This window comes from Myodes glareolus, chromosome 4 (assembly GCF_982192425.1).
Source record: "Myodes glareolus chromosome 4, mMyoGla1.1, whole genome shotgun sequence".
NCBI classification, from domain to species: Eukaryota; Metazoa; Chordata; class Mammalia; order Rodentia; family Cricetidae; genus Myodes; species Myodes glareolus.
In genome coordinates this window covers 82,562,996-82,586,681 of record NC_142029.1, presented here as the reverse complement: position 1 = coordinate 82,586,681, position 23,686 = coordinate 82,562,996, and the positions used below count along the sequence as shown (strand labels likewise).

Genomic DNA, 23,686 nt, shown 5'->3' with positions numbered 1-23,686 from the left:
ATGGCACAGTTTTTGAAGTGGCTGCCGCAGGCCAATAGTCCCAGTGGTGCGTGAGAGACCTTGATGGGTCAGCCAGTCCCACGAGGAGAGACAGATGAGACCACGCTGGTCCCGGCAGGGAGCCACGCGGTGGGCGAGAGACAGAAATGGACAGGCACACACCATGCAGAGTGAGGTTGGGTATTTATTTAGTGGATTATGGAAGGGAAGAGGAGAAGGGGGAGAACAGAGAGACAGAGACGTGGGGGGGGAGGGAAGAAGTGGGAAGAAGGGAGAGACAGAAGCTGCCTCTTTTAGAGGGTGGGGACTCAGGCTGGAAGCTGAAGATCAGCTTGCCACTGCTTGACAGGGGTGGGGGGAGTAGGTGTGGCTTGTCTCTTAAAGGGACAGAGCAGACCATTACAGCATGTTTGTGCACCATATGCATGGATGGTGTCCCTGGAAGCCTGAGAGTGTCAGATGCCTTGGAACTAGAATTACAGTTCTACAAGAGTCATAAGTGCCCTTAACTTCTGAGCCATCTCTCCAGTCTGACAGCTTTTTGTTTTGTGAAGTTTAGGACAGCTACAAAATTAGAGGGTTTACTCTGTAATGTATCTACTCATTTCCAACACCAGAAAGACACAGAATTTACTGCAAGCTGGTATAATCATCACTGTTACTTATTATATAACATTAGGTCGATTAAATGGGGAGAAACATAGGCCAGGGTCGTCTGGGAAGTGACAAACATAACTTTTTTTTTCTTCTTTCTTCCTTCCTTCCTTCCTTCTTTCCTTCCTTCCTTCCTTCCTTCCTTCCTTCCTTCCTTTCTTTCTTTCTTTCTTTTTTTTGGTTTTTCAAGACAGGGTTCTCTGTGTACCAGTCTTAGCTGTCCTGGAACTAACTCTTGTAGACCCGGCTGGCCTCGAACTCATAGAGATCTACCTGCTTCTGCCTTCCAAATGTTGGGATTAAAGACGTGAGCCACCACCACCTGGTCCAAGCACAGCTTCTGCTTTCCTCCTTGTAGTCTGCAGATATTTCTCTTCTGATATCAGTATATGACAACATACACAAATTATGCCTAAGGAAGCTTATCTAACTTTTGCCTTGACAATTTGTGTGGAATTTCTTCACAAAGACATAAATGGTTGCTCCCTTGGAACTTTGAATCTCTAGATTGACATTAAGTCATTCTCTAAATTACATTGTTAATCTTTCTAAATTTGGCCAGCTCCTGCATTTAAGATCTTGTAGCTGTGGTTAAGTCCCATACCAAAATTACACTGGTTAGTTTGTCTCATACACAGGACCTAAGGTTCTCAGGCTCATACTAGGTACACATTCCATTTGTTCAGGGAATATCTATCAGAAAGAGCCAAGAGGAAGGACCAGACCCTTTTAGAGCAAATTTGTCACTGTACACTTTCATGCAATCAATCTTAGTATTGCTGTCTTTCCAATCTCCACTCTTGGATTGAACCCCGGGTCTCATGCACAGTGGGCTATGCTTTTACTCTATAATTTCAGCTCAGAATTTTGTTTGCAGTTATCTTTCTCTGATTTTCTGCTATAAAATTAAGCTTATAAGGACTCTGGTTTGATCTAGACCCTCTGCATGTAGGTGACAGTCTTGGTCTCTTTGTAGGGCTCTAGCAGTGGGGTCAGGACCTGTCTCTGGTGATGAGCTGACCTTTAGAACCTATTCCTCATGCTGGGATGCCTTGTAGCCTTGATGCAGGGGGAGCATCTTGGTCCTGCCTCAATTTGATGAGCTATGTTTTACTGACTTCAATGGGAGATCTGTTTTTCTTGGTATTTCAAAATAAAAAAGATGTGAGATTTTTTAAAAATCATTTAAAAATTAAACTATCTTTTATCTCTTATTTTAAGAATAAAGGTTCTCTTCAGTTTGAAGACAAGTGGGATTTCATGCGTCCAATTGTTTTGAAGCTTTTACGCCAGGAATCTGTAACAAAACAGCAGTGGTTTGATCTGTTTTCGTAAGTAACTCAGTAATTCTATTTGTTAACAGAGCAAGTTTTGGTGTCTTTGTATACTCAGATGCATAGTGAGTTTAAGTGACCTGTTTACCTGTCTACCCCTACTGGTTATTATGGGGACTGCTAGTACATATTGCTAGTACAATTCCCTGATCTCTTAGGTGAACTGACAAGCCTGACCTTACGGGGAAAGGCATGTGGTATGCAGTTGGGAGATTAAGCACAAATTTCCAAGACTCCTTTTCCAGAGAATTCACATGGGACATTAAAATTTTATGTGTATGAGTATATTTGCTTGGTGCTGCTGGAGGTCACAAGAGTATTGGACCTCTTGAAAATGGAGTTAGTGAGCCATCATGGGTGCCTCCAGTCCTCTGCTAGAGTATCAAGTGCTCTTTACTGTTGAGCCATCTCTCTAGTCCTGGGACATTTAATTTCTTCAGCAGCAAGACTGGCAGTCATTCAAATTCTGGACTTCTAGAAAGTGTAAGCTTTCAGTATAAATCATGTTCCTATCAACAGTTTAGGTACACTGAACCAGTATTATCATTTCAGGAAGCTTTATTTAAATGTTCTCAGCTACATACCAGTTAAAGACCAACCTTACAATCAGATTTTTCAAAGGAATTCAATCTCACATCTGCTTTGTTACTGCTCAGCCCTTGGCCAGATGTCTTAGGGCACATCCTCATGAAGCAGTGCAGCAAGTTAAAGCAGCCCCATTAACACAAAGTTTACAAGCCAAATGGCTTTCTCCTTTGGTTTCCTTTTTTGGGGGGTTGGGGGAATTCGAGACAGGGTTTCTTTGTAACTTTGGAGCCTGTCCTGGAACTCTTTGTAGACCAGGCTGGCCTCAAATTTTCAGAGATCCACTTTCTTCTGCTTCCTGAGTGCTAGGATTAAAGACATGCACCACCACCGCCCGGCTCTCCTTCAGTTTCTCTGTGAACTTTTTAGATTTATTTACTTTAATATGTATGAGTGTCTTTGCCTGTATATATGCAAGTACATTGTATATATGCCTGGTACCTGCAGAAGTAATAGAGTATGTCAGATCCCCTTGTACTGTAAGCCTCCATGTGGGTGATGAGAACTGAAACCAAGTCCTCTGAGAGAGGAACAAGTATTCCTAACTACTGGACCATTTCTCCAGTGTTCCCACCCTCATACTTCTTTTAAAAACTAACTTTTGGTCTACCAGGTATACCTCAATGGTACTTGCTTAACAAGAAAAAGACCTTGGTCTAATTTCAGTACTGGCCTGGAAAGGTAGGAGCAGGAACATATAGCCAAGGCCTGAAGCATTAATTCAGGCACAGAGCCTAAGTAAGTTGAAGCAAACCTGAAAGGACTACCAGGGCTAAGGTAGTGTCTTTGATCAGGGCATGTACACAAGCATATTTAGTTCCAGAGGACACATTTTACCACTGTAAACAAAGTTATTTTTTAAAAAAAAATTGTTAGGCTATAGCAAGCAAAGTCTACATTAGTTAGAAGTACAAGTGAATGATTCTGCGAGTGTTGTGGAACCATCATTCACCTTGGACTTTCCAGTTCAGCCAGCAAATTAATCTCAGGCTATGACATCAGGTTCCTGTGTTCGTCCTTGTGTTGCTTACCTGTCATACCACTAAGCTGAGCAACAAGTGTTCCGCATGGCAAGTGCAGAAAGAAATGAAGGTTATCCCAGCTGTCTCACAGTTAGTGCCAGTAGGTATTGAGTGTGCTTGCAGTCTGAATAGAAAGCCAGCACCCACAGCAGTTTAGAAAATCAGCTCTGGCCATTTTCTTTTAAGGGAAACCTTCCAACAGTAGTAATGATCTTTTTCTCGGGACTTCCCAGGTGCTGCATTTATTTTTCTCTTATAAAGTCAGTGTACCCCATTCAGTAATGGAACTTCAGTTTTTTCATTCATTCAGAACTGAGAAGAACAGAAGCCTTTTTTTATTTTTTATTTTTATTTTTTCAAGACAGGGTTTCTCTGTGGCTTTGGAGCCTCTCCTGGAACTAGCTTTTTTAAATAGAAAAGATAACTTTATATCTTTACTAGAAAAGACATGGAATATTTGTGAATCAGTCAGGATGAATCCAGAATTTCAAAATTTCTTTGAATAGGTTTATGTTACAACAGGAAAAGACACTAAGTTACAAGAAATATTAAATATTGCTGGGGGGTGGTGGCACATACATTTAATCCCAGCACTCTGGAGAATTTGAGGCCAACCTAGTCTGCAGAGGACTCCCAGACCTACACACAGAAAACCTGTCTCAAACAAACAAACAAGTAAACCAAAACACTGCATATTAGTGCATACTCAGCCTTACCAAATCAATTATCAAATAGTAGTAGAGTAGGGAAAAATCACAATCCAATAATTATACTAGAGAGAAGACTCAGTATATACAGTGCTTGCTATGCTAACAAGAGAACCTGAGTTGATCCCCAGAAGTGTGTGTGTGTGTGTGTGTGTGTGTGTGTGTGTGTGTGTGTGTGTAATACATGTGTATGCATGTGCCCCATGCATATGTGTATGCAGAGGCCAAACATTGACTTTGGATGCATTGCCTTCCTCTGTTGCTTTTATACCAAAGGTTATAACAATGTAAAAGAGTATAAAAAATAAAGTCTTTACTTACTAAACCTGGAGCTCACCAATTCAACTAAATGGGCTGGCTGGGCAAGCTTTCTTGTCCTCCTTTCTCTGCCTCTCAGTGCTGGGACTACTGGCATGTACCACACTACTGTCTAACAAAATATTAGTAGAAATTAACTTTGGGGATAGAGATTAAAAGATAGAGACATACTTTTGTAATGAATTTTTATATAACATGGAGAATTAAGGGAAGTTGCTAGGTGGTGGTGTGTAACATGAGGGCCGACTTGTTGGGGTATCTGTTCCCGCCCGGTACCCCACAGCCTGCAAGTCCCAGAGAAAATCAATCACACAGAGATCTCTATAAGTTATAAAGCTGATTGGGCCCATTAGGTCAGGCTTCTTGTTAACTCTTATAACTTATGTTATCCCACATGGCTCCATACCTTTCTCAGCTGGGCAAGTTACATGCTGTCTCTTCGGTGGTCTGCGCAGGAGTGACAGAGGGAGCTTCCCAGAATACTTCCAGTCTCTTTGCTCCACCCCTACTTCCTGTCTGGCTTCCCCGCCTATACTGCCTGCCTGGCCAATCAGCGTTTTATTAAAATATGATTGACAGAATACAGACAATTCTCCCACACCAGTGGTGGTACACATCTTTAATCTCAACTTTCAGGAGGCAGAGGCAGGTGGGTTTCTGTGAGTTACAGACCAGCCTGGTAGGCAGTTTGAGGACAGCCAGGACTATGAAAAGAAACCCTGTTTAGGGGGAAAAGAGCAAGCAATCAGTACCCATGAAATAATGAAAACAGTTACTTGTTTGGTTCTTGTGAAGGGTTTAGCACTGTTACTTTACAGCGGTCCATGGGAACTGTAGAACTTAAGATGAATGCTTGTCTCTGTTGCTGTTTCATTACTAATGTTTCCCACCTGTTTTGATTTTACAGGGATGTACATGCAGTCTGTCTCTGGGATGATAAAGGCTCATCAAAAATTCATCAGGCTTTAAAAGAAGATATTCTTGAGTTTATTAAGCAAGCACAAGCGGTAAGTTGTGCATGTTTTCACCTTTGTTTCACATTTTTTTTTACCTTGATATTTGACACCTATTATAGAGCCTTAGATGCTTAGTTAATAAGCATGTATTCATCAGTGAGCCACACCCCATCCTTAGGCTTCTCTCTTTCTTTGTTTTGGACAGTGAGACAGGGTCTCACTCTATCTCTGGCTTTTCTCAAACTTACTCTGTAGACCAGGCTAGCATCAGTTCTACCTGCCTCAGTCTTCTTAATGCTAGGGTTAAAGATGTTCGCCACTGTGCCTGTCCCCTTGGATTGCCTTAAAAATCTATATATCTGGTGCTAGAGAAATGGCTCAGTGCTTTAGAACATATATTGCTTTTGCAGAGAACCTGAGTTTGGTACTTCACACCCATATCAAACACACATAACATGTGTAATTCTACTTCCAGAAGATCCATTGTTTCTAACCTATACAGACATCAGCACTCATTTATGCAGGTACATACACGACTGTACATGTATGCTGTGATATGTACCTATTCCTACACACATAATTTAATACAGCAGTAATAGCAATAAGATTGTTATCATGGCATTTATTTGTAATCTCAGCCTTGGGGAAGTGGATTCCTGGAACTCTGGTCAGTGAGTCTAGCTTACTTGGCAAGTGTCAGGCCAATGAGAACTAGTTTTTTGTTTTGTTTTGTTTGAGACAGCTGCTCATCATAGCCCTGGCTGTTGTGGTGTACATTATATAGATTAGGTTGACTCACTGAGATCTACTTGCCTCTACTGTGTTTAGGCTCTAGGTATGACCTCAACACTATTTCAACCCTTCAAAGAGAAATAATTTGCATGACATAAGATTTACTCTTTTAGCTGGATGTGGTAGTGCACACCTTTAATCCCAGCACTCAGGAGGCAATGGCAGGCTGATCTTTGTGTGGGAAGTAAGCCTGCTTCACAGAATGAGTTCCAGGCCAACCCAAGAATGCATAATGGAGTCTGCCTCAAAAAGGAAGGAGGAAGAAACAAACAAGAAACAAAATTCCACACTTCAAATGTATGTTGCAGAGAGGTTTAGTTTATAGATCATCAGCCGTTAATCCTAGACTATCTCATCCCCCTCTGAAGAAACACTTCTGTTAGCAGGCAGTCATTTCCTGTTACCTCTCTGCTTAGACCCTGTTCCAGTAAACCACAAATTTTTCTGTTCTTGGCTTTTCTTAAACTGTGACCTTTATGACTGGTCTTCACTTGGGTTGTTTTCAAGACTTAGCTGTGTGCTGCATTCTCGGGCTGAGTACTGCTCTGTTTTGTACCTTGTACCTCATACTGTTTGTTTACCTTTCATCAGGTAATGGGCCTTGACATTTCCTCCACTTATTGTTGTTGGTAATTTGTGTTTGATTTTTAAGGCAGGGTTTTTCTGTGTCGCCCTAGCCCTCCTGGAACTTGCTTTGTAGGCCAGACTTCATGAGCTACTCAGATCTAGCTGCCTCTACCTCCCCAGCTACGGGACTGAAACATCACTGCCAGTTTACATTTACTACTGTTTTGGATAAAATAACTGTAAACATTATGGCTGTGAACATTTATTTACAGAATATTTAGGGCAATAGTTTCTTTCATAGACGTAGTATGACTATTCTTATATGTATCCATTTATTGACGAGGATCATACTTTCTTAGTATACTCAGTACATCTGACTTCCAATCAGTTAGCTCTAGTAAGACTCTAAAAGAAAGTAATTAACATAATACTTATTATTTTATAAGTCAACATTACACTATCTATAATCTATGTACAATGAATCATATATTTTAAAATCATTGCTTTATATTCTCATTTTCAAGACATTTTAAGTGTATTTCAAATTAATACAATTTTGTTTTTCAGCGTGTCCTGAGTCATCAAGATGATACTGCTTTGCTAAAGGCGTATATTGTTGAATGGAGAAAATTTTTTACCCAGTGTGATATTTTACCAAAACCTTTTTGTCAACTAGAGGTTACTTTATTGGGTAAACAAAGCAGCAATAAAAAGTCAAATATGGAAGATAGTATTGTTAGAAAGGTATGTCTCTTACCCCATTGTTTTCCTAAATTTCTTCATGAAGAAGGCACTTCATAATAATTTACATATGCTTTGCTACTTCACACCATTCTTTATAGCTCTCAGGATTTTTGTTGTTTCGAGATAGGGGTGCTCTGTATAACAACTCTGACTGTCCTGGAACTTGGCTCTATGGACCTCGCTGGCCTCAAACTCACAGAGATCCTTCTGCTTCTTTTGGTTCCAAAGGTCTGCGCCTCCATCAACTGGCTAGGATTATTTATTTGTTTTTTTGAGACAGGGTTTATCTAAAGTTTTGGAGCCTGTCCTGGAACTCAATCTGTAGATTAGGCTGGCCTGGAACTTATAGAGATCTGCCTGTCTCTGCCTCCCAAGTACCGGGATTAAAGGTGTATGCTACCACCTTTTTTTTTTTTAAGGTTTTCCTGTATTTTACATTTTTTAAATTAAACTTTCTTTTTACTCTGTGTTTTGCACATCATGCAGTTTGATCTACTCATTTCCATTCCCTTTACACCCACCCTCTGCCCTTGCGACCTCCTTCACAAAATAAAATAAAATTTAAGAGAAAAAAAGAAAAGGAAAAAATCTCTTCATGGAAGCTTTAGTGTGATATAGTGAGTCATGTATTAAGACTTTTTATCCATATATCTTTTCTTGCAAATGTTTATTACAAAGAGTCATTGATCTCATTTGAGGCCTCTGGTTTCTGCTATCAGTGTTGGGTCCTCGCTGGGACTCCTTGGATATCGTGTTGTTGCCCTGTGCCATGGAGGCCCTGCAGCTTTGGGTCTGCAGGGCCGGCCCCTTCACATGCTCCATCTTTCATCTTTTTATGTGTTCTTAAACTATAACTACTTCCAGACATTATCTCCTCTGTTCTTCCTTTTCTTTTTTTATCTTTTCCTCGTTTTATCTTCAGTACCTTTTTGGTGTGTTATTTTTTTGTACTTTATCTTCCTGAGAACTACTTGTTTTGTCTTTGAAAAAACTCTTTGATTAGATTACCTTCTAACTTTGTGTTTAATTGTGGCTAGCCAGCTGTCATCTTTCTAGTTGCTTTGTGCTCACTGTTTAAGCTTAGTATGTACTGTGCTTATTTTTATATATTGCATGTTTTCTAATTAAAGACCTTTGCCTGGTAACTAACTATACTCTAAGGGACAAAGGCTACCTCAGTGTTCCAAGCTTCCTTTCAATTCTGAATTATTTTTTTAAATTGCCATACTCATTTGCCAACTGCTTTCCTACTAGTGAGAATGAATGGAACCAGAGCTTATATGTGTGAGCACACATGCTACATGCGCTCTACCACTGAACTACATCCTCAGCCTTAATGAAGGATAGAAAATAAAAATTGCCATTGCCATTTGAATTTCAAATACTGTTTGCTATGAAGGTTATGTTAATAGACCAACATTAGAATTATGTGGCCTGGGTATTACCATCTCATCCTATTCTTAGAATTCAATTTATTTGGTATATACTTTTTTTTTTTTTTTTTTTGAGACAAGGTTTCTCTGTAGCTTTGGTGCCTATCCTGGAACTAGCTGTTATAGACCAGGTTGGCCTCGAACTCACAGAAATCCACCTGCCTCTGCCTCTCAAGTGTTGGAATTAAAGGTGTACACCACCACCACCTGGCTTGATATACGTGGTTTTTCAGTGCTAGAAATAGATGAAAATTTAGACATTTGTTTTCTTTTTTAAAAAAAATATTTATTTATTTATTATGTATACAATATTCTGTCTACATGCATGCCTAAAGAGGGCACCAGGCCTCATGGTGGTTGTGAGCCACCATGTGGTTGCTGGGAATTGAACTCAGGACCTTTGGAAGAGCAGGCAATGCTCTTAACCACTGAGCCATCTCTCCAGCCTCTTCTTTTTAAAGACAAAAAAAAAATCTTTGAAGATGCCATTTAACTTGTAGCCCTATAATCTTATCCTTTTTAGGTTATTAATTTTGTTATGAATTACCTTTTTTTTTTCATTTGCTCTGAGGCTTACTGAGTAAAATGAGCATTGATTCTTTCTAGGACCATATTTGTTATATTTAAATGTGACGTGTGAGTGTTGCCTGCTGGACCCCAGCTTTCACATGGTAGCTCTTACTTGAGGACTGTGGGTATTATATAGTGCAGTCCCAGATCATGGTGAGAGGTATAGAATTGTTAACTCTCTTACCAACATTCTTTTTTTTTTCCTTTCTTTTCTTTTCTTTTCTTTTCTTTTCTTTTCTTTTCTTTTCTTTTCTTTTCTTTTCCTTTCTTTTCTTTTAACCAACATTCTTACTGTTTCTGATAAATGCCTGACAAAGTTACTGGGGACATCGATCTTCATTTACCAGTGTGTACTTACAGCTAGTAGGTATAGATGGGCACATTTTTATTATGATGGTTAGCACAAGCATACATGTGAGCATTCTAAATACAGTTTTCCATGTATTACCATATTTAATTTTTGTAACAAACACTAGAAATTTGGATTAATATTTTATATTTGTAAAAGGATATAAATAGCAGAGGTAGGATCCAAATTCCATTCTGAAGCATTAGGGTCTTTTTATATGTTTGTTTTGGATTTTTGTCCTCTATGTAATCTTGACTGTATTAGAACTCACTGCGTAGACCAGGCTGGCCTCAAACTGTTAGAGATTCCCCTGCCTCTGCCTCTGAGTGCTTGGATTAAAGGTCCATCGCTATGCTAGCCCTAGTTCTTTACTATTAGAGATATATATGTGACCTCCTAAAGCATTATACAATACAGACCTAGTGATAGGATTTTCTTTTCTACCATTTGTCCTGAAACTTGTGTATGATACTGGACATATAAATAATCCAAGATGATCCTGTATTTTCTTACTTTCCCAGCTCATGCTTGATACGTGGAATGAATCAATTTTTTCAAATATAAAAAACAGACTCCAGGATAGTGCAATGAAGCTGGTGCATGCTGAGAGATTAGGAGAAGCTTTTGATTCCCAGCTGGTCATAGGAGTGCGAGAATCCTACGGTATGTTCTCACTTTTATAATCACATTTCCTTTCTAGAAATCTTCTAATATTATAGTTCTGCCAGACTCACATCTACTTTGTGTACCATGTACTTTTTTAACAGTATGAAAATGGTATTGATTCTTTGTCAAAGAAACCTGCTAAGTTCACATTCATTTTTGTGATATTTCCTCATCATTAATTAACCTCTTGGCTAAAACTTTCTAGTGTCCTAAACTAGAAAACTATAAATTGCAACCTATAGCTCCTCATAAAGGATAACTTGTTTGTGTGTTGATATTTTTAGATGTACCTTTTTTGTGTGCATCCTCTGCTTTCTCATGTTCTAGCAATGATGTTGTCTGTCCTATTCCATCAAATACCTGTTTCCTCTATAACTCAGAGAAAGCTTCCTCACCTTTAAACTCTTCCCTCATTTTCTCATGGAGACCGTTCGTAATTTTGAGACTAGGTTGTGTCCTCATATTTAGTGATTCATAGTAATTGTTTCTCCCTGGCATAATTTTTTTAAGTGTCTTATTCATGCTTCATTTTACTGAGTGTAGTATATCCCACATGAAATCCTTACTGCAGCCTGTGAGACCAGCTCTCAGGACTGCACCCCAGTTGCAGAAAAGAATGTCTTTAGAGCAGCAGTATCACAGAAAAATTTTCTGTCTATCTGAAGGTAAAAGACTGACATACATAATCTGATGGTCAGCCCTTTATTCTTTCCAGCTCTTGTTCTCCTGTTGCAATTCCCTCTAGCTTCTTTGTTCACCTACTTATACACAGACACACACACACGTACACGTTCAATAACAACCTTTTTCAGTATAAAAGGTTACAAATGCTACTGCATCTGGATTGAGTAACCTTGGCAACCTGGGTCTCAGGCTGTGACCTGAGGCAAGGGCCTACATAATTCCCAGTGAGACAAGCTGCTGAAGAATTTTGCGCAGGGAGTGGGTCTTTTTTCTGGTTTTGTTTTTGTTTTTCGAGACAGGGTTTCTCTGTAGCTTTGGAGCCTGTCCTGAAACTAGGTATTGTAGACCAGGCTGGCCTTGGACTCACAAAGATCCACCTGCCTCTGCCTCCTAGGTGCTGGGATTAAAGGCGTGTGCCAGCACTACCTGGCAGGAGTAGGTCTATTATCAGCCACACTTGGCAAGAGAAACACATAGTATTTTAGGTTGCTGTGTACTAATAACCTTGGTTTAGACACCTGTGACTCTGGTCCTTGTGCATATCTGTAAAGTCTTTCAGAGACACTCAGTCTAGTTTGAAAATGTTCTGAGGTCTTAAATCAGTTAAATGTATGTAGCTTGTCTTAGACTGGGGAGAAATTGTTGTTTTCTTATGTTAGTCTGAGTAAAGAAACAAAACAGGCTTCTAAGTGTCTTACAGTCCTTAACAATAAATAGATCTATTTATGAAGCATATACTGGTATATTTCTGACATATTTAATATATATATATATATATATACTGACATATTTACAATATGTCATAATTGTACAGTTTAATGAAAAGTCATCTTCCTGACCATCCACATCTATATGTGTGCCCAGGAGATGGAGTATTTTCATGAGAAAAAATGCATAAACAGTTTGAAAAAAATCCCTTAGCTGTTTTTCCATCTTGTTGCTGTGTTTTATTCAAGTCTTTAGATTTCCCTTAGTATTATTTTGAAATTGTTCCTTTTTATTTCATCTACCACTGGTTTAAATTCTACATCTAGACTTTAAATGTTCTTAATTTTTTTCCACACTGGAAATTAAACCTCAATTTTATTTTGTTTTTATTGTGTGTGGACATGTGTGTGTCATGTTCTTTCTCTCTATATCTCCTACTTCCCCTCCTCCCGTGTATGTGTGTAGGTTAGAAAATAACTTGTAGGAGTCAGTTCTTCCCACCATGTGGGTCTCGGGGATTGAATTTAAGCCATGAGGCTTGGCAGCAAGTGCCTTTACGTGTGAACCATCACATCAGTACTCTACTTCCTACCCTTTAAGGGGTATCTCATACCAAAATCAGATTTGAGGCTTTCCATGCTGTATTCACTTATCATCCTATTAGGTAGCTTGGGCAATACGTTTTTGTTATTCTGAGTATTGATTTTCGTATCCTGACTTTGGAAATCCTTTTTATTCCTGAAGATTCCATTAAAATGCCGTTTGTTCTATGAATGGCTCCATGATCATCAGTTAGAAAGCAGCCTCTTAAAAAACAATGTTTTACATGACTATAAAATTTGTTAGTTTACTGCTTTGTGCAATAATCTTTGGAAGTTTTCTAGACTCTTAACAACCATACCTTAGTATTTCACTCATTTGCTATAGTAAAAAAATAATTAAAACAGCTTTATCTTTTGTATTTCAGTTAACCTTTGTTCTAATCCTGAGGACAAGCTTCAGATCTATAGGGATAATTTTGAGAAGGCATACTTGGACTCAACAGAGCGATTTTATAGAACACAGGCACCCTCGTATTTACAGCAAAATGGTGTGCAGAATTACATGAAATATGTAAGTCAGAATTACATAGTGCATTTTATAGTTCTAGATAGTTTCCTGATATTCTTAAAATGATTGCTATTTTGCTTTTGGACAGGCAGATGCTAAATTAAAAGAAGAAGAAAAAAGAGCACTCCGTTACTTAGAAACAAGACGAGAATGTAACTCTGTTGAAGCAGTAAGTATTCAACTCTGCTGCATCAGTAAGCAATTGGTTTCCTTCTGGTGTAGCACAGGGGTGGCAAATGCAAACACTAAAATGACATCTCTTTTGTTATTTTCAAACTTATTTCATATGTTTGAGTGGTTTGCATTTGTGTATGTGCACTGTATATATGGTACCTGTGGAGGTCAGATGGGGTCGCGGGTCCCTGGAACTGGTACTGGGAACCAAGCCTTAAATCTCAGGAAGAGCAGACAGTGCTCATAGCCATCTCTCAGCTTCCCACACTTCTCTGTTATATCTTTAACTCGTATTGATAATTGGTTATAATGTTCTTCTCCCTTGAAAAATACATCTGCAATGGTATCTTATTCTGAACTTTCTAGTCTTCACTATATGCAATGTACAGTATTTTAACTTTTTAAACTTTTTTTTGTTTTTTGTTTTGTTTTGTTATTCGAGACAGGGTTTCCCTGTGTAACATTCCTAGCTGTCCTGGAACTAGCTCTTGTAGACCAGGCTGGCTTCGAACACTGGGATTCACCTGCCTCTGCCTCCCGAGTGCTGGGATTGAAGGTGTGCGCCATGACTGCCCGTCTGGTATTCAATCTTTATCATGCTCTTTAAGTATATTTAAAAGTCAATGAGATTTTACTCATGACCTTTTTTTTTAAATTCTTCAATCTTGTGATTATTATTCTTGGAACAAACATCACACTAAGTAGAATCTTTCACCCTGTTTTTTCTTGGAGAAGGCTATATGGATTTTGGTAGTTAAAGTAATTTTGATCCAAAGAAAAGGTGAAAAGTTGAGCTAATTTAGTGGTTGTTTAATACAAGTTTAATAGAAACTTGTAGCCAGGCTTGGGCTTATCCAGAAGTCACGCCATTGTATATTTTTTTAAAGATTTATTTATTTATTTATTATGTATGCAGTATTCTGTCTGTCTGTGTGCTTGCTGGCCAGAAGAGGGCACCAAATCTCATTACAGATGGCTGTGAACCACCATGTGGTTGCTGGGAATTGAACTCAGGACCTCTGGAAGAGCAGTCAGTGCTCTTAACTTCTGAGCCATCTCTCCAGCCCGCCATTGTATATTTTTAAACAGGTATGCCTTGGTCAAAATTATCCCTCATGGCCTGGTGAGTACAGTGCTTGCTATGCAAGTGAGTTGTGCTGTTATAGAACAACCAAGTCTAAAACATTTGAAAAATAAAAAATTGCCAGCAAAAGGACTTATTAGTGGAAAATGAAAATCTCCTGACCTGAGTTCATTTTCCAAAATCCATGTAAAATGCGAGGTTCAGTGCGACACATCTGTAATTCCCCCACTCCTAAGACAAAGATGGGAGATAGGCTGGAGAGTGGCTGGGAAGCTTTGCCTGGAGTGCAGTGCATGGGCACAGAAACTAGAGAGACTAGAGAGACTATACCTCCTCAAGGTAGAAGAGCTGTCTTCTGAAAATTGTCCTCTGATCTTCACACATATTATGACATTGACACACACAGAGACACAACTGTAAATAAAAATTTATTGCATAGCCAATTTCACTGTGATTCATAAATTATTAAATACACCTTAACCTTCAGTATTTGAGTATGTCAAAGCCCTGGGTTTGTTGAGCATGGTGGTGCACGCCTTTAATCCCAGCTGGGAGGCAGAAGTAGGAGAATCTCTTGTGAGTTTGAGGTCAGCCTGGTCTACAGAGTGACAGGACAGGCAGGGATACACAGAGAAACCCTGTCTCAAAAGAAGAAAAGATGTTGGGTTTGATCCCTATCAGCCAAAATCCCTACACCATACCTGAATGTACTCTTTTAGGACATTTTAAAAAGTCATAGTCTTTAAGTGTGTCTACATTTTACATACCAATCCCAGTCCCCACTCCCTCCTCTCCTCCCATTTCTTCCACTTTCACCCCCTCCTAGCCCCCCATTCACTCCTCAGAGAGGGTAAGGCACATTACTTTGGGGAAGGTCAAGGTCCTCCGTACTATATCTAGGCTGAGCAAGATATCCATCCAAAGAGAATGGGTTCCCAACAAGCCAGTACAAGCAGTAGGGATTAATCCTGGTACCACTGCCAGTGGCCCTGCAGTCTGTCCCAGCCATTCAACTGTCACCCACATTCAGAGGGTTTACTTTGGACCCATGCTTGTTCCTTTCCTGTCTGGCTGGAGTTGGTGAGCTCCCTTTAGTTCAGGTAAACTGTTTCAGTGGGTGTCCCCATCATAGTCTTGACCTCTTATGGCAAAATATTCTTTTTTTTTTTTAAAGATTTATTTATTTATGTATACAACATTCCTTCCATGTATGCTTGCATGCCAGAAGAGTGCGCCAGATCTCATTATAGATGGTTGTGAGTCACCATGTGGTTGCTGGGAATTGAACTCAGGACCTCTGGAAGAGCAGTCAGTGCTCTAAACCTCTGAGCTATCTCTCCAGCCCCAGGCAAAATATTCTTACACATTAAATAAATCACTGATGCTTTACCTCTTCATTTTAGAACCATTTATTTAATCCCAGCACTTGGAAGTCAGAGGCAGGTGGATCTCTGTATCGTATCAGCCTGGTCTACACAGTAAGTTCCAGGACAGCTAAGGCTACATATACCTATGTCAAAAAAAATTTTCCTATTCTTTATTCAAAGCCCTTCAGAATTTGGCCTTTGCCTATACTTTATACTTAATATTTTTCAAAGTAGCTGGACAGAGTGGCAAACACTTGAAGCATGAGTTCAAGGACGAACTTGGAATGTATGGATAGATCTGATTAGTAATTAGTAATATTCAGCAAGTGTCATTCAGATCCAGTAAGGAATGTTTGTTCTTTTTGTAATTTGTCTTACTTATTTTTTTTCTTGGATTCATGTTAGTAATCTTTTATATATATTTATGTATACATATACATATATATGTGTGTATGTATACACACATGCATATATATCCATATTTTTATGTATCCACATTAATCTATATGTGTATACATAGGTATACACACATACATATAAGTCTGGAGGACTTCTGACTGTTCTTCCTGAGGAACCAAGTTCAATTCCCAGTACTCACATGTCAACTTACTACCTTCAGTTCCAGAGGATCTAATGCCTTTTTCTGAACTCCATGTGTACCAGGCATGGGAGTGGTGCACAGATGTATATGCAAATAAAACACCCATGTACATAAAGGTATAGAAACGATACTTGTTAGGAACATTTGAATGTTTCAGACTAGAAACTGCTTCAACAGTTTCTGAAACTGATTCCTTTCATTGAGATAGGTACAAAATTCTGTGCAGTTGTTTTTTTTTTAAAATCTGACCTCTAATCCATGTTTTTAAAATATATATATTTACATACACTATATATTTATATATGTAAGTATCTTAGTATATATGTTTATGCATATGTATGTTTATAATTTATTTGTATCATATTTGTAATAAAAGTTACAAGGTGTGTTTTTTTTGTGGTTGTTTTATTTATCATCCGCTATTCTATGGCATTCTTGGTTTTGGAGATGAGATGTTTCACTGATTGGCCTGAACTCACAGAGACCACAGACCTCAGCTTCCCAAGTGCTGGGATTTAAGATGTTTACCATTATACCTGAATGTACTGTGTTAGGACATTTTACAAAGTCATAGCCTTTAAGCCTGTCGACATTTTGAAACATAATAAGTTATATTTTTAGAACCTGAAAATTCTGGATTGCCAGTAACAACATGTTTATGTGCAAATTTTTTAATTAGAAAATATTTAGGTAGCTGGGGGTTAAACTTATTTAAATTGAACTGTTTGTGAAATCTAGAGATTTTGTTTTTCTTTTAGTTCTATATGATTAAACTTACCTGGTTTTAATCGGATGTCATTGGGATAGGTAAGTGTTGAGTAGAAAGATGGTTCAGCAGTTAAGAGCACTGATTCTTGCAGTTCAGTCCCCAGTGACATCTTGGGTGGCTCATAAACATCTGTAATTCCAGTTCCAGAGGACTCAGTGCCCTCTTCTGGCCTTCACTAGCACCAACCGTGGATGCAGTGTATGCACATACATGCAGGAAAAACACTCATACATGTAGCATAAAATTAATTAATCTTTTAAGAGTAGGATGCTGAGTGAGCATACTCAGGTCCTATGATATAGTGACACATGACTCAGCAGTTTGGGCAGAGCTTCCCGCCATGTGGGGTAAGATGTTGTTAATTATGTGTGTATTGTTTTTGAATGCTAGAAATGAAATAGGCAGTCCTTAGTGTAGGTAAGAGACTTAACACAGAAGCTTTTTTAATTAGAGAGTCTGTAAGAAGTAGAAAGAATGGTTTGTGTTTTATTTGTTGAAATAGTCTCTGCTATCTTGCCTCAACTGTCTGGAATTCAAGGGCCTCCTACTTAAACCTCTCTGTGCTTGGGCCACAGTAAATTCCTTTTACCTAATTCATATTCAGTGGTTATCAATATTATGTCAATTCTATGGGGAATTTTGGACAGAATAATTTTTAAGATACACATAATAATTTCCTGCTTAATACAGGTAATGATCTGTTTAAGTTTTTCAAAAGAGATATATTAGCCTTAGTGTATTTTGTTTCTTTGCTCATAATTTTTATTTGATTGTGATAGGGTCTCTGTAGCTGAGGGTAGGCTAGAACTCAGTGTTCTCCTGCTCAAGCATCTTGAGTGCTGGAATCACACATCACATCTTACTTTATTTGGTCCTTATGTGAGTAAATTTTTTCTTGGCAGTGAGAAAGCAGGGATGGTGTAAATTGTCTGCCCCTGTAAGGAGATTTTCCTAATGGTCTTCTATAAACCATGACCTTTGCCTTTTCCCTGATTTTTTTTTCAACAGCTTCTTTCACCAACCTTTCTGCCACCCTGCATTTCCAGCTGAATGCAATTACATTGATCTTTAGTGGTCACTTGAAAGGAAGAGACTCTGTTTAAAATTTCTCGTTTTTCCTTCCTAGTTATGTCAAAACCATAAACTATAGATTTTTCTTTCTGTCTTAACATCACTTTTCTACTTCCTCTCTTTACTGTGTCTACTTTATTATCTCTAGAAGGTATAGTATATTTTAGGACTACTTATTTTTCAAAATCCAGTTTAAGTCTAGGGCTGGGTATGGTTGTACACACTTATTTTTGATCCTAGCACTTAAGGTCATGTGGATCTCCGTGAGTTCCAGGCCAGCCAGATTTGCACAATCAGACCCTTTCTCAAAAGTAAATAACAAAGGGTTGGTCATGTATAGCTCAGTGATAGAACACTTGCCTAACTTGAGAAGCCTTGGGTTTTATCTCCAGCACCAGGGATAAGGGTGTCGGGTGTGGGTGTTTTGTCTGTATGCTTGTGTGTGTACCGTGTGTACAGTGATCCCAGAAGAAGGTATTCTGGGATTAGAGTCACAGACTTTTGTAGCCCCTGTGTGCGTGCTGGGATTTGAACCCAGGTCCTCAGCAACAGTAACAAGTATCTTTTTAACTGTTGAGCCATCTCTCCACCCCAGGGGGAAAATATGATTCAGAAGTCATCTTAGCAGATGACTACTTTAACTCCTCCTCTACCTCTTAATTAGTTACTCTCTTCCAGGATAGGCGCCAGCTGTGTCTTATCCAGTGCTCAGCATTACACAGTGGTTTGTAGAATGTATTATTAGTTTTTGAATTATATGGAGTATTAGGATTCTAATAAATTTCATTAGCTAGTAGGAGTTCACCCTTTCAATTTTTGTATATTTTTTAGTTTTATTTATTTATTTATTTTGAATGATATTTTCAAGAGAAACTCAGTTCTATAGTTTTACTTTAAAGTAGTGTGGTTTATTTATTCATCCATATGTTAACAGTAAACCTGCATCAAGGTAGGTATACTTTCAGTGTACTTTCTTTTTCTTACTGCTGAACCAGTATGATTGGACTTGTAAGTATTCTGTAAAGGTTATTATTAACTGTTCATTGTTTTTGCTGTTTTTCAGCTCATGGAATGCTGTGTAAATGCTCTGGTGACCTCATTTAAAGAGACTATTTTAGCAGAATGCCAGGGCATGATCAAACGAAATGAAACTGAAAGTAGGTAAAATCTCACGTCCAGACATAACCTCTTAAGAGAGTATCTTAAGCAAATCGCCTAATTAATTGCTGTTGGGTCGTTCTTAGAGACTGGGATGAATTTCCTCCTGAATATACTAACACTTATTTGTTTCAGGAGGCTTTTGTCTTTTTCCTTTAAGGTAAACTGTGCTTTTAAAGGCTAGTATAAGTTGTAGAAATGCAGTATAGACTAGACTTGAGCTGCCAGGCACACGGCTTTAATCTTAGCATTTGGGAGGCAGAGGCAGGTGAATCTCTGATTCAAGGCCAGCCTGGTCTACAAAGCAAGTTCCAGGACAGCCAGAACTGTTACACAGAGGAACCCTATTTCACACCCCCATACCCACTCTGCAACTGAATATTTGACTTTTGTGTAGAAGTTTGGCTTGATGACCAGATTTCAGCCTCCAGAGCCAGATGATGGAAGGAAAGAACTGACTCCCACAAGCCGTCATCTGACTTTCACGTGTTTAGGTTTCATTCAGGCATGTATGCATGTGCGCGCACACACACACACACACACACACACACACACACACACACACACACTCTTAATGTTCTGTGTTAACAATGTTTATCCTGCTGAGAGGTGGTGGCACATGCCTTTAATCTTAGATCTCTGAGTTCGAGGCCAGCCTGGTCTACAGAGTGAGTTCCAGGACAGCCAGGGATACACAGAGAAACCCCGTCTTGAACCCCCCAAAGAAACCGCCCCACAAATCCAAAAAACTGTTTATTTTCCACACAAAATTTAACGTTTTCTTAATTATGTTGTGTTTTGGGAAGTAGCAGGTATATATAAACATGAAAATAATTATTCAGCTTTACCACCTTGAACAAAACCACATTAAAATTTCTATGTGTACTGTCCAGATTGTCCTGTGTCTGTGTCTGGAGTCCAATGCGTAGCTACTCTTAAAGGTTGTATTTCAACTCACTCCAGTTCAGAACCCATTGAGTCTGGGTCCCATGTGGCTAGGCAAGGCCAGGACTGCCATGCAGCTGGGAGTGACTGTGAGCGCTGGGTACATCTGGTCCATACTGAGTTCTGTGACACAGTTCCTTTTGTGATCAGCACTGTGAAGTAAGGCTGTGTGAATGTCAGTTCAGTGCTTCGTAAATTTTATAGATAACAGTTTTATGTTAACTCTAATAGAAAATTACATAATTCTTGTTTTTAGTCCTTTTAACATTACACTTGCTTTATGAATAGTAGACTTATGTGTAAATTTATGTTCTCTCTCTCTCTCTCTCTCTCTCTCTCAAGATATATGTTCTTATTTTGTAGTACCTCAGGCTACCCCAGAACTTTCTTTAGCCTAGAGTGTCCATAAAATACCAGTCCTGTCTGCCTCTACACCCAGCATCATTTTGTTTTTGAAAAAAAAAATTTTTTTTTCATCTTTTTTGGAGGTCTACTCAGGTTGCCTTGGCTGTAAAAGATCGCTTTTAATTAGATTCTTAAAAGAAAATTACGTTCTTTTAAACAAATTATAGCACAGGATACTTAATAGTATATTTTAAACTCCAAAGTAGCATTTCTACAGGATCTTGTTACTGAAGCCATAGCTGTGTGTAGTACCGCACACATTGGGAGGCATCATCAGTAGGAAGATTTCTGTGAGTCTTTGAGGTACAACCTGTACTACATAGTAACAGCCAGGGTTACCTAGTGACCCCGGCACAAAACAAAAGTCAAGAAAGAAATTTAATTTAATGTATAAAGTAATTATATGAGTGTGTTGTGGTTTTTTTTTCAGAGTTACATTTGATGTTTTCATTAATGGACAAAGTTCCTAATGGAATAGACCCAATGTTGAAGGATTTGGAGGAGCACATCATTAGTGCTGGCCTAGCAGACATGGTGGCAGCTGCCGAAACCATCACTACTGTAAGTTCCTTAGATGGCAGGAGTCGCGTGTATCCAGCATCACGTCTAAAGTTGTGATTGAAACAGCAAAACAGTCATTTGGAATATTTTTCAGTTTTACTTTTAAGAAAAGAAATCTTCCCAATTTTAAATTAAAGCCTTAGTCTTTTTTAGAATAGTACTTTGTTGTTTCGTATATTTTCCCCTTTAAAAGCTGAAATGCAAAACTTTTTTTCCAGGACTCTGAGAAGTACGTGGAGCAGTTGCTTACTCTTTTTAATAGATTCAGCAAACTTGTCAAAGAAGCTTTTCAAGATGATCCTCGTTTCCTTACTGCAAGAGATAAGGTAGTGTTTCTCTGAGGACCTTTGTGTAAAAGTTCACTGTCACTAAAGTTGGCTCTACGAGCAGTGTCATCATGTTGCTGAGCTGAGAACTAAGAGTGTGGGCAGCGACTCATGTTCAGCAGTTTATTACATCCCGGTCAGTCTTCCTCCCAGTAAGCTGCAGGTACTTGTGAGCTGGGGTCCAGTAAGCTGCTCCCTCCTTAGATTTTCATGAGCGTTGTCCCTTTGTCTTGAAGATTTCTGATATTTGAATTTTTATTCATCCTTTTAAGACCTTCCCTGCTCTACACCACTGTTCTCCATCCCTCATCCCAAGCAGAGTTATTTATTTTGAGGGGGAGTGAGGTTGTGCATGCCAAGCCACATGTGAGTAGAAAATCAACAGACAACTTCCCAGAGATGTTTTTCTCAAAATGAGGGAGGACATCAGGGTCAGCAGCTGCCTTTACCTGTGGGCCCCTCTGTGGCACACAGTTGATGCTTCCATCCTCCATCCTTGGAGCTCTTGGAGTGGCTTTCAGAATTGTCTTTGCCATGGGAGCATTCTCAGTGAAATGGGAGTTTAAAGAAGCACTGAGTCACTTAGATGGATGTGCTAGTAGAAATAAAAGAGCATGTACTGAATTTTGCAGCCTTCATCCAATTCCAGCGTGCACATACAAAACCTGAGAAAACATCTGATTCATGTTAATTTGTTTCTTTGTATATTTTAAATATTAAATGTCATTCTATTTCAAATTGGGTTCTTTTTACAGGCATATAAAGCAGTTGTTAATGATGCTACCATATTTAAACTTGAATTACCTTTGAAGCAGAAAGGGTAAGCTTCTACACTCTTTTTAAAAAATAATTCTTTGGGAGACATATTACTGGGGTGCTGGGTGATCAAGGTGCCTTGTTTTCCTGGTAAGTTTGGGCTTTTCTTAGGTTTGCTTTTAAGTTCTAATTGTTGGTATTATTTTTTATTGAGACAAGGTCTGTGGCCCAGGATGCTCTCAAACCCCCTGTGTAGCCAAGGAGGAGATTAAAAGACTGCTAATCTTTCTGTCTCTTCTCCTGAGTGCTAGGATTACAGATTCAGGGCACCTAGCCTGGTTTATTCTGTGCTGAGAATTGAACCAAGGGCTTTTCATATGCTAAATATTCTACCAACTGAGCTACATCCTTTGACCTTAGATTTACAGCTGTTTATGAGTCACTATGTGTGCACTCCCAATCAATCTTTTGGAAGAGTAGCCATCGCTCCTAACCACTGAACCACCTCTGAGCTCAGTAACCTTTTTAGTTTTTGAATTTATTTGTTTCACTGTATAACCCTGGTTGACCTGATCTTACTATATAGATCAAGCTGGTCTGGCTGCAGAAAGCCTCATTGTTCTACCAGCGCTAAGATTAAAGGCCTGGGCCACCTCACCTGGCTTTCTTCAAAGAAAGTTTGCCTACAGAGACCCTTGTTTCCAGCCTTGAAGTGCTTTCTGTGTTTTTTTTTTTCTTGCTCGGTTTGGTTTTTGTTGTTGTTCTTAGAATATTTGCTACCTGTTGCTATTAGAACTCTTTTTACCAAAATAATTGAATGTTTTGGGTGTTGGAAATAACATTTTGTTCAGAGTCTTTAGAATCTCTGTTTTCCCTTTATTACCAAAGTGTTTTACCATAATGATATAAAAGGGGAAGTGAATTTTAATGTAAATTTTGAATTTTGAATCTCCTTGGTAAAGCATATGTCTACCAAATAGGTAGCCCTGGGTTTGACCTCCAGCTCAGAGGGAAGTGGGCAGGTGAATTAGTAAGAGAATGCACACACCATGAAGGCAGAGCCTGGAAACAAGCTAGAGAAGGGAGGGATAAGCCAGAGCAGGGGTGGGGATGGGCCAAAGTGTAATGGCACACATGCACAAAATGTCAGGGTGAAGCCTGTTTGTAGACGGTTAAACTGGTGAAGATATTGGCTGCCAAGTCAGATAATCTGGGTTCAATCCCCGAATCACACATGCTAGGTGACAGTTGACTTCTGCAAATTCTCCTC

The 23,686-nt window shown here is 39.0% G+C and overlaps 1 protein-coding gene across 2 annotated transcripts in view; it reads left to right on the top strand.

Moving 5' to 3' along the window:
• Nucleotides 1-23,686, top strand: part of Cul5 (cullin 5) — a 58,161-nt gene that overhangs the window by 21,949 nt on the left and 12,526 nt on the right. For both annotated transcript variants that reach the window (XM_048417165.3, XM_085688766.2), the window contains 10 exons: nt 1,876-1,985; nt 5,528-5,627; nt 7,503-7,679; nt 10,553-10,694; nt 13,057-13,202; nt 13,288-13,368; nt 19,329-19,422; nt 21,204-21,334; nt 21,553-21,660; nt 22,416-22,480. In XM_048417165.3, the coding sequence (XP_048273122.1) occupies nt 1,876-1,985; nt 5,528-5,627; nt 7,503-7,679; nt 10,553-10,694; nt 13,057-13,202; nt 13,288-13,368; nt 19,329-19,422; nt 21,204-21,334; nt 21,553-21,660; nt 22,416-22,480 (1,154 nt within the window). The remainder of the gene's footprint in view (nt 1-1,875; nt 1,986-5,527; nt 5,628-7,502; nt 7,680-10,552; nt 10,695-13,056; nt 13,203-13,287; nt 13,369-19,328; nt 19,423-21,203; nt 21,335-21,552; nt 21,661-22,415; nt 22,481-23,686) is intronic.